This window comes from Pygoscelis adeliae, unplaced genomic scaffold (assembly GCF_000699105.1).
Source record: "Pygoscelis adeliae isolate BGI_AS28 unplaced genomic scaffold, ASM69910v1 Scaffold172, whole genome shotgun sequence".
Classification (NCBI taxonomy): domain Eukaryota; kingdom Metazoa; phylum Chordata; class Aves; order Sphenisciformes; family Spheniscidae; genus Pygoscelis; species Pygoscelis adeliae.
Window position 1 is genome coordinate 2927503 of NW_008824338.1, and position 15492 is coordinate 2942994.

The 15492-nt window shown below is 37.6% G+C and overlaps 1 protein-coding gene across 1 annotated transcript in view; it reads right to left on the minus strand.

The window, feature by feature from the left end:
* The window catches only part of HBS1L (HBS1-like translational GTPase), a 64019-nt gene that overhangs the window by 8238 nt on the left and 40289 nt on the right, over nucleotides 1-15492 (minus strand). Inside the window, exons 7-13 of the mRNA XM_009319137.1 lie at nucleotides 10069-10325; nucleotides 9423-9588; nucleotides 7040-7157; nucleotides 4233-4379; nucleotides 3479-3553; nucleotides 2562-2679; nucleotides 2307-2375 (exon numbers count right to left, since the gene is read on the minus strand). Coding sequence (XP_009317412.1) covers nucleotides 2307-2375; nucleotides 2562-2679; nucleotides 3479-3553; nucleotides 4233-4379; nucleotides 7040-7157; nucleotides 9423-9588; nucleotides 10069-10325 — 950 coding nt within the window. The remainder of the gene's footprint in view (nucleotides 1-2306; nucleotides 2376-2561; nucleotides 2680-3478; nucleotides 3554-4232; nucleotides 4380-7039; nucleotides 7158-9422; nucleotides 9589-10068; nucleotides 10326-15492) is intronic.

The following is a 15492-nucleotide window of genomic DNA, read 5'->3' on the forward strand; positions in this document are numbered from 1 at the left end:
TATTGATGAATGCTTCCATCTATCTAGCTGGAAAAATATTACCAGTATACCTGCAAGCTAATTTTCCTCTATTCATTCCAGCAAATCAGATGAATGCAGTCAATTAACAGATGACATCGGATGTCAAAAGAACAGAAAACTGGAGACGCAGATACTTGCTAGAAAAAGAATCCCCAAGTCATGGTACAAATACCACCTCAATATGGTACACAAAAGAACCTGAAACTGGCTCTGCAAGCACTTGTAGGCACCCAGAAACACAAACTGGTTCCAGGTTCTCAACCTCTCCCAAGCACAATCAAGAACCATTTCTTTTTTTTTTTTTTCCACATCATCACCAGCTCTGGCTTGGTAAACCAGTGTGGTGTTTGAAGCTTCGTCCTCTCCCATGCTGATTGCTTCCTGCAAAGTGTCAAGTTCCTTCAGCTCCCCATGAAATCCACGCAAGTACAAAATGGATAGTGGGGGACAGAATCAGGGCATAAAAAATGGCCTGATTTCTGTGTATCGTGGTACTCGGGTTCTGCCAGGACATGTTCTTTGTCCTCAGGATTTGGCTGCTGGACAAGGCTTTTCTAAAGTCAGGTCAAGTCATACCCTAGACAGCATCATAATATGGTAAGTGGGGACTGATGCAGCGGTGAAGGAATTTACAGGGATCTCGTGGATCAGGAGACAGTTTGCCTGGAGAGAATATTAAGAGGGGTATGGAGGACAACAGCTAAAATCAGGCTGAGGTAGATGAATCATATGTGTGGGTAACCTTAAGAAAAAAAGGGGTTTTCCAAACTACGTAAGAGTACACTCAACACTCTCACTTTTAACACACTTCCATGGACAGCTCCTCCTGAGCATGCACAGGCACTGGAATAGAGCTGAGAACAACTGTTGCTTCATGTACTCGTACCTGCAGCTACTTCCTCTGCTGACATCCGAGTTAATTAAGTTTTGAGATCACAAGGTAAGAAAAAAATAGCCTAAAAAACACCTAAAAGGCCACATTTAGTGATAAACCCTGTATATGTAAATTGAGTTCATTCCAAAGCCATTATTTTTTTTGCATACTTTAGCAAAAAAATCAGACTTTTCCACAGAACAGATTTAGTCAAAATTGCTCATTTTGTGAAACTTAGCTCAACACAAAAATTATTATTGCAACAAAAAAGTTCTGATAATATTTTGAAAGATCTCAATCAACAATCCTAACACACTTTCCCACAGCTCACAAAATTAGAAAAGAAATAAATAAATACAGCGATGGCCTAGATGACAAAAACAGTGGTAACACACTAGGGTAAATTCTCATGCAAAGGTTCAATACCCATCGTTATGGCTTCAGTATCTTAAGTCAGCTAACTCAGGGCACATACAGCATCAAGTGCTTTCTCAAAGACGCACATGAAAATTGCACAAAACTGATTTTTCCAATTACAATCAATATTTTGATCTGGCTTGTTTGTACTTCCCCTATAAAGACCCTATATATAAAGTAAAATTTCTTTTAAAATATGAATTTCAATAAAATATTTACATTTCAAATCATGCTGTCATTTAGTTTGCAACATTTCTCAAGGGACCTACGGAACATTTCAAATGGGATGAGTGTTACAAACCTTATTTCTTCTAAATTACCTGTAAATGTATTTAACTGAAAAAAATATCAAGTTTACCAGGAAAACCTTAAGGGCTCAAGGAAGTCTATTTTCTCCAAACAACGGGAATAAGAACTGGTTATAGTTTCTTGCTGTCCGTACCTCTATTAGTGCTAGGGAATAGCTACCTGCCTTTCATTAAATCCTCGGCTGGTTATTACAGTCTCACCACCACCTTCTTTTTCCAACTCACCCCCCCAAATTTTTACAGGAAAATGAAGGAATTTATCATTATTTACAGCTACAACAATGAAAATAAAAGGAAGAAGTCAAACTTTTTTAAAATCTAGGATTAGGATGTAAAAGAGCCTACAGTCACGCTCGTAAAAAGTTTGAGAAACATTCAATTAGGCAACAAGAACCAGTTTGGGAAAGAGAAACTCCCAAATTCTGTCCCACAGAACCATCAACTCATTACATAGCCAATTAGCTGGTCATGCAGATGTTCCTCCTCAATTTCTTTTCCAGTGTGTTTCTCCATCAGCGGTACTATCTAAAATTCGACAAAGAACAGTGCTTGAAAACTTACTTTTCCTGTTCAAGGCTACTGATACACATAAAGCTCCTACTTTAAGTCTTATTTTTACATCATTTTTCAACACTTGTGTTAAATATCGGTGAAATGATAGTGAAAATATTATAAAAACAACCAACCTTTAAAAACATCAGCAACACACAACCTAAATGGTTTATCCACTGATCTCTGTGGTGGCTTGAAAGAATCTGCAAATAAATTGATAAGACCTTTTAGAACTTCTGTATTCAATAACTCTCTCAACTTCTCACTTAGGGATAAATCAACGATATTGCATTCCAAAGACTTTGTCACACATTTCCCCCAAAAATAAAAGTTTTGACATACACAGGACTAAGATATATTAGTTTTTAAATGAGGAAAATTGTGCTCACCAATTTGCTCTAACAAACACTTTCCTTTATACCACTGCGTGAGGTCACTTGACTGACCCCTTGTGACCAGATTTTCACCACCAAGGCCACTCGTTGGGATATAAGCCACATCTGATTCCTAATTAAGAAAACAACCAGAAGTTAAGCATACATTAATAACAGGATCTTCTAGCAGAAGCAAGAGGTGCATTTTTTCAATGTTACGCATCTAAGCTATGAAAGAACAGTTGGCATGTTCGTATTTCCCCTGGAGAAGGCAGATTACTCGGTGGATCCATTTCCTTTTTGTTTACCTCTTGCCTGATCACAGCGCTCCAACAAAGAGCTGGAGATATTTAAACATGATGATAGCAACATTAACAACTAGAAACTGAGTTCAGGTAACAAACTCCAGCTCCATATCTGACAGGCAAAACTTCATTTTGAATTGCTGGTTAATGCATAGGGATTTCAGGAAGGCTGCAGCCAGCCCAAATGGATAGTAGTTGGAACTGAGGAAATGCGAGAGGAACAGTCAAGAATCGCAAATGCAGAGTGTTCTTATGAGTTCATAATCCACACTGACACCTGCTCTGATATAAAACTCTCCACTGTCATTCATGTAATCCCTGAACATTAAGATAAGCCATCCTTGGTCTGTTCTGCTTTGTAGACAACAACCCCAAGAAACTACAAATGAGGCGAGCACCCCAAAGATTCAACAGATCTCAACAAAGATGATGACAGAAAGAGTATTAAAGAACTGACTAACCTTATCCAAGGCTCAATGTACATCCTACCAATAAGAAAAGGAATCTGCTATACTATGTGCACATAGTAGTAGCAGGAAAGTGACACAAAATAACCTGCCTGTAAGAAAAGCTCATGCTACCCAAATGCCTGAACAAAGAAACAAAGACCTCAGAAATTTACATTACCTTAAAGCCAGCTTGTTTAAGAAATTGGCCGAGCTTACTTATAATTTCCTGAAATCTTTCCTGTTGCCAATTGACCTAAAATAGAAAACAGATTATGATAATAAAATTGTAGATTTTTAACCATGACTCGAACATACAGCTGCATGTCATCAACTCTGTAGTACCAGCAGGTGTTCTTCACACACAGCACCCAATGAATTTATAAATATGAGATTTCCAGACGGATTCATAGTTGAATACATAAGAGCATACACATTAACAATTACTGATAGCAAACAACACACCACTTGACTTGCAAGCCCCTTTAGTTTGATTTGTCCTTGAACAGCACCCTTGTTTTTTTTAAGTTTACACAAAATTCAGGTTCAGCAAGAACATATACAACACAGTAATAACCTACAACACAACTAGTAATATTTAACACGCCTTACAGGTTTAAATAAAGCTCCTGGGGTCTTGACCTGAATGACCACCAAGATGCCCTTGCAGATGCCACTGGGTTAACTGCTTACGTGAGATTTTCACAAGAGGGACCCCTACTCATTTTAGCACCAAAACGATTCTTCTGTGTGCTTTGAAAATATACCCATAAATAAAAAGAAAAGCATTATAAAGTCTAAACACAAGAGACAGAGATGAGTATCAAAGAAAGAAACAATACTTTATCATTAGTTTCACAATATTGATCCTTAAACTTAGGGTTCACAATCCTAGATGGAAGCTCTTCAATTAAATGAAAAAATTAAACATGTACCTGGTCCATTTTATTGACTGCAACAGCTAGCTGTGTCACTCCAAGAGAGCGCACTAATAATCCATGTTCTCGAGTTTGTCCACCCGTCTCAAACCCTGCTTCAAACTCTCCTCTGCTAGCATCCACAACCAAAATAGCCACATCAGCCTAGAGTAAAAAAAAAAATACAATCAAAAGTGGTTAAGAGGTGGAAATAATCTGGGTAAATACGTCAATCAGCAACATTTCACACAAAATGTACTTTACACGGGAGGAATCCTGATGTGCTTCAAATGTAATTTAAACTGCTCAGTCCTATCTGTGTCATGCCCACTTTGGTGAGATATTATGGCATTATGTCATCTCATGTCATAAACCACCATTTTCTGTTAAACACAAGCCAACTCTTGGTTTTGGGAACCTGTCCTCTTCAAACTACCCCCTATGGATGTGCTGCACAGATCTCAACTAAACAAAAGCAGCCCCATGCTCCAGAAGCTTAAGAACAGGTATGAGAACAACGTCCAGTTCTCCCTGCCTCAGTCTGGACACCTTCATAGTGAGAAGCTGCAAAAATTACAGATAAGTCACCTCACTATACAACTGGGACAACCGGTCGACTGCATGTTGGATATGGATGCTTCACAGTCCACTCAACACACTGGAGCATGCCAAAATCACAAGGTGGAAAAGATGAAGCAGCCTATTTTATCATCTAGGCAAACTCTCTGCCACAGCATTAAGAGCATACAGATATCACAGAGTCTACAGCACTGCACAAAGGTCACCATATAAGCACAGAGAAAAACCACAGATTTTGCTATTAGCCTTAAATGCTGCTAATATTTCTTCTACTTTTCCTGCTTTGGTAAGTAACAGCCAGTTAGACCATCATCATGTACCAAGCAATGGCAACAGATGTGAACAATAAAGGTACTGCTGTCAAGAGGCAGATGTAAGACAATTTCATAGGACTTATGAGATGGACATAATGGAAAGAGGGAGGAGAAAAAGTGGTACTTTCTCCCTTTCCTTACATGCTTATGCTTCAGGATGCCAGGAGAAGGAACAGAGACAGCACATAGTCCTGGCTCTGAATTCCCCTCACGTTGTCCTAGGCGTGAAATCCCCACAGCTCATACAGAGACGGCACAAGTGTGAGATCTGGGAAAGGACGAGGGAAGAATTTCCCGACAGCTCTCAGCCTCAGAATTGCACTGCGGTGAACTTCTCCCTCAAGAAAAGGACAGCCTGTATTTTCTAAATTATAAAAAACGTACCTCGGGACTTACATGAATTAACCATATGTATCAAAGGCCAGATCCTGGCCCTGATAAGGCTGATTTGCATTTTGCATAACAGCAGTTGGGGATTCACCTCCTAACAGAATTCTCCACAATAAAAAGGCATCAGAGCCATTTCCATATTTGCTTTCTTCCACCCCTTGCTTCAGCGCTGAGCCTACTCTAATAGGCAACAGAAACTTGCAAAGTTTCAGTGATTCCTTAACAGGCTTCAGAATAGATCAGCCCCTCACCATTCTGAGAGCTGAGGGAACACAGAGCCACCAAGTCTTATTTGGCCAGCCCCATCTTCTGCTGAACTGATAAAACTGCTGGTGGATCTGCAAGTCTTCTCTTAACACTTCTGCCTGTATTACTTTTCCCCCAAAAGACAAACCAATTTAAATTAAAGTTGTAAAGAAAATGGCGTGCCTGAGTCAACATTTTCCACTGTTCTGAAACTAAAGATCCATTTCTAATTTTAAAACTGCTGAACTTCCTACAACATATGCTCCACAGTATAAATGACTGTACAAGCTCTATACCATAATTTGCAAACTTCTGACTATTCTGCAGCCTAACCACTGGGTCACAAGGTCTGAATTCTTACCCAGGCCCTGCTTCAGAGCTAGAGCAGAATATGGGGCAAACCAGTCTTCCTACAGTATAGTTCTCTATTTGTAAAATCATACTAACAGTACCCATCCTTACTGAGATCTTAAGATAAAACTCACATCTCAGGCTGTAATGACATGCACAAAGCAAAAACCTCTACACAGTAGCTTAGCTTTGGAAAAAAAAAAAATCTTTGATTACACCTCTATTTCGGAGAATCAATTCTACTATTTAAAAAAGGGTGCCTTTAAGTGGAAAAAAATTCACACATTTTATGTCACATAACCACATCTTATTCCCCCCACCCCCCGATTTATTATTTCCATAAATTAAATAACTAACCTATATGAGAAAAGTAAGTGCCACACTGAATTCAATGGGTAGCGCCCAATACTTTTGACTTTACCTAAAGCAAATGGCACGTAGTCTCTGCGAATATCCTACTGACAACACAGATGCATTCTGCATAAACTTTATCTATGTTGTTTTCTCATCCCATATAAAATACATTGTTAGACAGAAGAATGCCTTTTGTTTGACCTTTCCAAATCTTTTCTCTTTAAGCTCAAAACCACTTAAAAACTTCACCTCCAAGACTACTTTCACAGAACTACTTCTGGAGTAGACATATGCCATATTTGAATAGCTTTCAAAGCTCAACTCTGATTTTATCAAACTGCAACTCAGTATTCAAATTACTTCCCTAACAAAACTCTCCTCCAAAAAGTTAACATCCCAAAAAAAGAAAAGCAACTGCCTTTAAAGTTAAACAAACATATTCTTTAAGTTTAGAAAACTCATGAAAACCTCAAAGATATCTTAGCAGCATCAATGATTCTATTCATCTTAGATTTTAAAAGAAGAAAACCCATTTAAGAAAAAGTTATAAATAATAATGCTATTCAAAAAAGAGTTTTAGACCATCTCTACCTGTGCAGCTCCTGTGATCATATTTGGAATGAAGTCTTTGTGGCCTGGAGCATCCATCAGTGTAATTACTTTAGTCTTTGTCTCGAATTTGGTCATACCCACATCCATTGTCACTCCCCTTAAACAAAGCATACACGCAATGCACCATTAAAATTGCTTTGAAAGCTTCATAGAGATATAAAGTAAGCTATTAAAAACACAATCACGAAATTATACACTTCATAGCTTTCATTTGATTTAGACTGCACTAAAAAATTGAAAGAAACCTGCCTGCTGGAAAAGCAGACCTCTAGAGCTGCCTTTCAGTAACTCTAGTTGTGAAGAAACAAACACTCAGCATTCACAGTACTAACTCCATGCACCCATAGACTATGTCCCAACAAGCACAGCGAGAACGTGAAAACTGTACTGCTTATTTAAATCATTACTAATTCTACTTTTAATACTTCGCTCTTCAGAAAAAGGCATCATAGAGTAACAGAAACACAGCCAAGAATAAAACAAATAGAAGGTATGGGACTATAGGCATACAGTTATACATTTGCAAAGATCCACATGCACAACTACTGATTATCAAGGAGGGATCGCAGCGCTTTGACTCAGTTCCACACCTCACTACCAACCACATGTTCTGCACAGCACATAGGATAGGATTCATCTGATCAAATGCAAACACCTGTCATGCACGTGTCTGTATCTGGGTTAGTCATCTGCATCTCCTTTTACAGACAATGAAGACAGACAGGCACTTTCAAGGGACAAAACTTCTCACATTAGCACAGATACTTAAAATATGCTACTTCCAATGACAAAAAACCCCAACAAAATAACCCCCCCAAAACCCCAAACATTTACAGATGGCTCCAGAAAGTTTTTCTTTAAAAATACAAAACTCAAAGTAAAAAGAAAACAGAACCAATCAAAAATACCAGTTCAGAAAACTCTTCCCTTAATAATTACAATTTATCTTCTGAAGAGAAGTCTGGTACCTAAATGCACAACTGTTGCATACTAAAAAATCATAGACCAAGGGATATCACTTTTAAGGCTCATGACAATTATTCGACAAACTTTACTTTCTGTTAACATTTTACTCTTTGCAGGCAATAAATACTTGTCTCTATTTCTGGTTTCACAAGTTAATTACACCCTATCAAAGGTAGTTTGTATTAATAAAATAACATACTTAATATGGTGTTTAATTATTCTATTACAGATCTGTGAAAGGAATCGATCTTCAAAGTTTGTTCATTTTACACCCAGCTACATCTACGGGGATTAAGAGAAAGACCTTTCCCTCATCAGCTTTTCCTCTTTTACACCCTTTGACTATCATGTCATGACAACACTACCACTACCGTATCATCAGCCTTAACTGACGTAAGGCTACTTTTAAAATTTGTGTTTGCTCACTTCGGGATTGTTCCCCCTCTTCCCCGTACCTGCACCCCCTCAAGTTTGTATGTGCACTTCATAAAGGAAAGGACTCACATAGGCAAAAGTTTAGCTAGATACAGGGATGCTGCAAAAGTGTATCTGCCTTTAAAAACAAGAAGTTACACACTCGATAGGGACTGCCTTACTCCATGTTCTTCAGCATCAGTTTACATTGTGAAGGTTATCTTTCCAACTGGAAGAGTTTACATGCTATGAAACCATGGGTGACAAGTGATTATAAAAATATAAACACATAAGAAAATGCCTTTTTTTATTATTTTGTGAACACAGAACATTGTGTCTTTAGCTTCCTATACAGTGTTCTTAAAAGCTCTTGCAGATTTTTTTTTTAAATTAGCTTCACTGCTTTCCCATTACATACTTTTTTCAATATGATAAAACTGAATTTTAAATTTTGTATTTCAAGTTAATAAATTAAAGGCAGCTTATAAAGAATACAAATATAATTTAATTTATAGATTTTATATTGAACGCAATGTAAGTCACATGATGAACTGACATTTCAGTGCTTAGTTTATAATTCTGATACCCTTTCAAAGAAAAATTTAACCTAGAGCTTTCCCATACAACAATAACCAAACTGAGAGGAAATTTAGCAGCAATAAACCAGTAAGGCAGCTTTAAATGAACTAAGTCGGCTACTAGAAGCATTCCCCATTGTAGTCCTACACTGCACTCCACAGCACAGAAATACGTGAAGAAATACTCAACTTCTCATTCACATTTCTTACAACCAAACGAGGATATTATTTTTTTCTTTTGATAAAATGTACTCATATAGACAAATACTTGCTAATAAGTATTGAGTAAATGTCTTTAAACATTTAGAATATTTCTACCAAAGCATTATTAGTAGATTGACATTTCCTAACAAATGCTGTTCCTTCAGGGAAAGAAGATAATTCCCATTAAAAGATATTTCTACCTTTCTCTTTCTTCACCAGTTTCATCCAAGACCCATGCATAGGCAAATGAAGCTTTGCCAGCCTTCTTAGATTCCTGTTCGTATTTGTGCATAGTTCTTTTGTTCACATTTCCCAAAAGGTAGAGCAGATGACCCATTAAAGTACTTTTACCTGCATCAACATGTCCTATGGAGGGAAATAAATATTATATCAATTTTATTAATTTATCCATTTTAAATATAGTACAAGAAGAAATATACTAACACACATGAAAATCACATGCACTAATAATGCTTATGCAATCCATAGAATTCCACAATCCTGTTAACATAGAGATACAGAGAGACAGTTTATTGACACAGTCAGTTAGCATGACCACCATACAGCACCTCCAAATTCATACTAAAAAGAACACGCTGCAAGAATGAAACCAAACCAAAGTACATTTTACTATACTGTCAGAAGGAAGCTAAGTCAACCTCACTGGCCTAGTCAAGGACATCTTGAATGTACTCCCTCCAAAGAGTAACAGTCAAGCAGATACAACTGAAAATTTTATGAGATTTCCCTTCCTTAGAGAGAGCAGTTTTGCTTCTGTATTTCCAGATTCAATCAACACAGTTTTTAATCTCTATGTTTGTCAAAAATGTAATTTAACAGTATTACCTATTACCACCAAATTAAGCAGTTGCTTTCCTCCTTGTCTCTTCTCCAACTCTGCTTTCACATCTATTTGTGGTTTTGTCTTGCTTGACTTTTTTAGTGGAGTTGGCACCGTATTCTGCTCTTCTGAAACCTGCACTACTTGGGGTGAAAGAGTAGATTGTGAGACTGCCTCAAGTACCCCAGAAGCTACACTGGCATCTTCAGTTAACAGTCCTTTCTGAGGTGTGTTAGCATGGCCATTTTCTTCAGCAATCACACTAGGGGGAAAAAAGAAAACACAAGGAATGCAAATGACAAAGAAGCTGTAGAAACATAGGAGAGAAATTGAGTTTTCCCTTTGCTATCACGTAAGCCCCAGACAAAGAGTATGTGATAAGCCCATTAAGGTAGAAGTGATAAGCAGCTGGATACAAACTGCACAGATACTAGCTCTGAACATCTTGTCTGAAAAGCACTATGTACAAAAGCAAGATAAGAAATAATCTTGTAAAATACATGAAACAGATAAACAAAAGCTTCCCACAGCCACTTGTTCTAACAGGGAGGGAAAGGACAGTTGTGCGGAACAACTACAGAGAGCTGGTCGCCTCTGAAGTAAGAGCCCAAGTCAACTTTGAAGCATCGATCCTAAACAGCTTCCACATACACTACAAGTATTGCAGCTGAACGCAGTGATGTTCTATTGCGAGAACAGCAATATAGCATAAAGAGCAGATACTAAGCATATCTGAGCTGCAATTTAAGGTGCAATGCTCCTACAGAGCCATAATAGATGAGTTACATTTATCAATACTGAGAAAATTTGTTTTATGCATAGAATAAGGCATCTAGGACTACGGAGATTTGGATTCCCCAGCTCCCCTTCTCTAACACCCTCTTCTCCCACAGATCATCATACTAATCCCAATAGTAAATAATCCTAAATATATTATTCTCTTCCACTCTCTCACTCTTTTTCTTCCTGATTTGTAAATGAGAATATTTTCCTAATTTACACAAGTGTTCTGAGAACATATAATATGATTCTTCACCTGGTATGGTGAAGATGACCACTAAAAACAAACGCTAAGTAACATCTTCAAGAGAGCAAAAGCTTTCTTACTGTCTGACAGAGCTCCATGGTGAGGCATTAACATAAGCAGCAAGACAGGAACAGAAGCAGTTATTACAGGTGTGACAACATTGTATCACAGCAAACTTCAATATACAAACCACTGACCATTACAGTATATTGAAAATACCTACAAAATACTGCATTTAAAACTTTATCCAAGGAGAAGAGGCTTCTTCCCCTGGAAAACTGGAAATCCTTTCCAATGCAGTACCACCGTGGTGCAGGCTGCTTTCTATGGAACAGATTCATGCAGGCTCTCAGACTCAAGTGTCTCCACATCCAGTGTGAATTTTTCACTCTCCATTTTCTGTTTACATACCACAATTAACTTCCCAGTTTTCCCCTTTTCAACTTCCATAAACAAAATGACTGATTTTGGTACCTCAGAATCCCACATCGTGACATGTCTGCTTTTATTTGACATTACTTCTCATTTTCTGTCTGCGTAGGAGTACTTGCATTGTATTAGTCCCTTTCCGTTACGTGTATCTCGGGAAACAATATAGTTCAAGCATGTTAGTCTACTGAACAAAGCAGCTCAAGAGTTATGATCTAAAAAATTAAATCTAGGAAATGTTCAGACTGAACGCAAAATTAGCCTCTCATTACAGCACTGAGCAACATGGGACATTTTATAGGTCTCCCTTTTTCCCCTCAGTTTCAGAACACACCTATGTAATCAGTATTCCAGCAGACTGATTGATTTTGACACCTTTTTCATAAGGCCCAAAGCCAAGTTTTTCCTCTCGACTGTGAGACCCCAAAGCAGAAATGCGAGCACGCTTTTCTTTTTACTACAGTTCCACAACCCAAGGCCAGGGTCTTGCATCAAGGCTGGATACGCACGGACATGTTTCTCAAATTAGTTAAGCAAAGAACTTAGTTATGCCAGCCATGCAGGTTGCAGGGGCACAGATAGTACCCGCGCTTCTGCATAATGGATAGACAATTCTGTATAAAGTCTATTCACAAGAACTTATCCTACCAAAATATTCTAAACCACTTGAAGGAGAAGGACAAGTTTATACCAAACTACTGCCTTAGGTCACACAGTCATGACATTTTAGATTTGACACTAAGTAACCAGCTGTACTATATCACCAAGTATAGCCTTAGACAAGCTCCAGTATATAACATAGTATTTTGACAAGCTGAATACCATTTATAAGGAGATACACTTGATTCCCTAAATTCCAAAAAGTAGTGGATCATCATTGCTTTAGATGTAGCTATGGAGCAAGGTGATTACACATGAACTATTCCACAGAAAAATAGTCACTACAGTTATTTGTGCTTTCTTTTACTGGAAAAGATTAGTGCATTTCTATAAGGCTGAACAGAAGGCTCTATTTTTTTAAATTCCTTAAATAGTACATTAAGTTCAACTGAAAATCTACTTTGGAATAGCAGAACAATCATTTTCTCCAATGCCTCTTCAGGGACATTTTACTTCATAAAAATTGACTGAAAACAAGTTGATAGAAGGCAATTATGCAGAGAATTGCAGTGACAAAGCTTTCTACACATTTTAATAACAAATTTAAAATCATCTGAATGATATAAAGTACACCAGATCATTTTTGCGTGAATCATGTATTGAGAGCCTCGTATATTTCCAATTAATTTGCATTAGACATCTTTCACCAAGATGTCTCTCTTCCATCTTTTTCCCCTTTTTCAGATAAACTTCAGTTCAGTGCCAGCGTAACATCTAGCACTTTCACAATTAAGTACTATGACTAGTGCCAATATGCAAAGGTCACACTGTAATGCAAATTTTCTTTCTTTAAATTCTCGTATTTGAAGTTCTGGAGAGAAGTAATTGTATAAGAAGCCATATCAAAGCAGCGTTTGCAGTTGGCAATAGTTTTCTCTTCTTTTCAATGTCTGCATTTCTTCCCAAACCAAGTTTTCAAAAATGAAAAAGAATTGAAAGGAAGATATTTAGATGAAGCTGCAAGTAATGTGACCCAAAACCATAACTCTCATGTTTTTCTATAGCTTTCCAAAATATATTCAAAGCTTGTCATATCAAGCCTATTAAAAGACAAAAATGTATTTTGAAAGACAGGTTATTTATAAGCTTCTAAACTCTATTTTGTTTAGCTAGGTAATGATTTTTTTTCCTAATCCCAGATGCTCAGATCTTTTTGCAGGCCAAAGCCCATGTCAATAAGGATTCCAAAAAACAGGACAGATGCTGAGTGGTAGAATTTAAACTAATTACAGCACCTGAAAGAATCACGGTTATTGCCAGATAAAATAACTACTCTCTCAATTCTAAGTAGCTTTTATTGTGACTACCACTGCTTAAGGCTGCCAAACAGTTTTTATTTTGGGTGGTGCAAAGAAAAAGTGCTAGATACAAATGAAATAATGAGTGAAACATGACTCCAGCCATCAAAACATTAGGCCTTGCTACTTTTTCAAGAATGCAATATTTGAACAGTCAGTACACTGCTCCATTTAGCGTTTTACAGGTTTTAGATATCACCATGTTTTGGAAAGCTGGAAACAACCTGTGCCATGATAAACTGAGACTTGCCATTTCAGAGGAGAAACATCAGAATGGATAGAGTGTACTATCTACTTACAGAGCATCTCTGATGAGATAATTCAGCTTTTTGCTGACCAAAGTCGGGGAAGGGGAGAGTGAGTTTATTACTACGTACCTAAACAGGAAGATGGGCAGATGAAATGTACAATTCCAGTCCCATGGAAGTACATGAAGAGAGATGCAGCAATAAGACCCTGACAATTAGTTATTCGTCATGGCAACCAGATGAGTAGTTTACTGAAAGCTTGATAGCAGCTCAGAAAAATGCTAAGGAGCTTCATCTCTAACAGTCAATGAAAAAATGAATGACATTGAAAATGCTTTTCAGTAAGCCTTTTCCACTGGGACTTGTCAAAATCATTGAAATGAAAATTTCTGTCAGAAGACAGAGCATATAGGATAGCATACTAGTACTTAGTATGTCGCTAGTGCAGGCAGCTGAGGCTATAAACAAGTCGATTGCATTAGCAAGCATCTTCAGAAGCAAAGTTCCAACTCAGTCTGAGTTACGTTGAACTACCATATCAAGAAAAAAATCATATTTGGAGGAAGAGAACTTCCTAACCAATTGTTTGCGTCTTTGTATGAGAACTTGATGGAACTACCAAAAGCAGTCTCAGTTTGCCAACATCTGTGCCTGACTGCCACATCACTGCTAGCCGCTAACTTGGAGCCATTGATTAAGCAACTCTTGACTTCTTTGGAAGGACAGAACCGTTAAGTACCTTGTACGTGCACTGAGGTCATGTACTCAAGAAAGCTTGACCACCAGCAATTCAGGCACAGGTGTCAGAAGAGCTTACCACAGCTTTTTGTTAGGAAATCAGCAGACATGCAAAAGCCTGTCAAGGACCAACATTTAGTCAAAATTAAAACTGCCAGTCAGAAACTTCCTATGTTGTCCTGCCAACAAGGACCACAAGAGTAAACTGAGTAAAATGTTAGGTTACATCACTGTTTTCTGGGGAAAATTAACAAATACAACATATGTTGTTATAAGACATGCTAGAAGACACACAATATCACACAACTGTTGAAAGGTTCACACTACCATGCATTCAAAGAAGAACCTGAAAGCTTATCTGCTGAAGATTAACGCTGCATAATTTAGCTTTTAAACATTATTTTCAATCTTCTAGTCTGGATGCTTAGTGAATTATTTTTATACAACCGACTCTTTCGGAGTACTTACAGTCATTACAGGAATGTCTACATTTATTTCCCCTTTCACAATTATTAATTACACAATATTGGTCAGGCTGGTTAAAATAATCACCCTTTTTTGCTCACAACTTCTTCTGGCTTCCTTCATGACTTAACAGGAAGAAAAGGCCTGGTAAACAGTTTTGCTAGAGCATCAGATAAACAGTTTGTCAGAAGTGAGCAAACTCCATTTTCTGTAGACAATCCCACTAAGAATATCCAGCAACAAAGGCAATTAATGCTCAAAGCAATTCATGACTTCTAACAATCCATTCATTTTAAATAAGATTCATTTATCATAATGAGGTCATACCTCATAACAAGATTGAATCATGAAGACTAAATAGCTAGTCAAAGAATGGTTATTTTTGCTAATGCTAGGCCACTGGTTTTAAAAACATGGTCCATGAATTACCTTTAAAATCCCATAAAAGGTGACAACAAAAAACTAGTTCATACATACTATACAATCACCTTCTAATGGTGTCTGCACCAACACCATACAAATATTTGGGGGTGAGAGCAGGGGGCACAGTTACAGGTGTTTTAG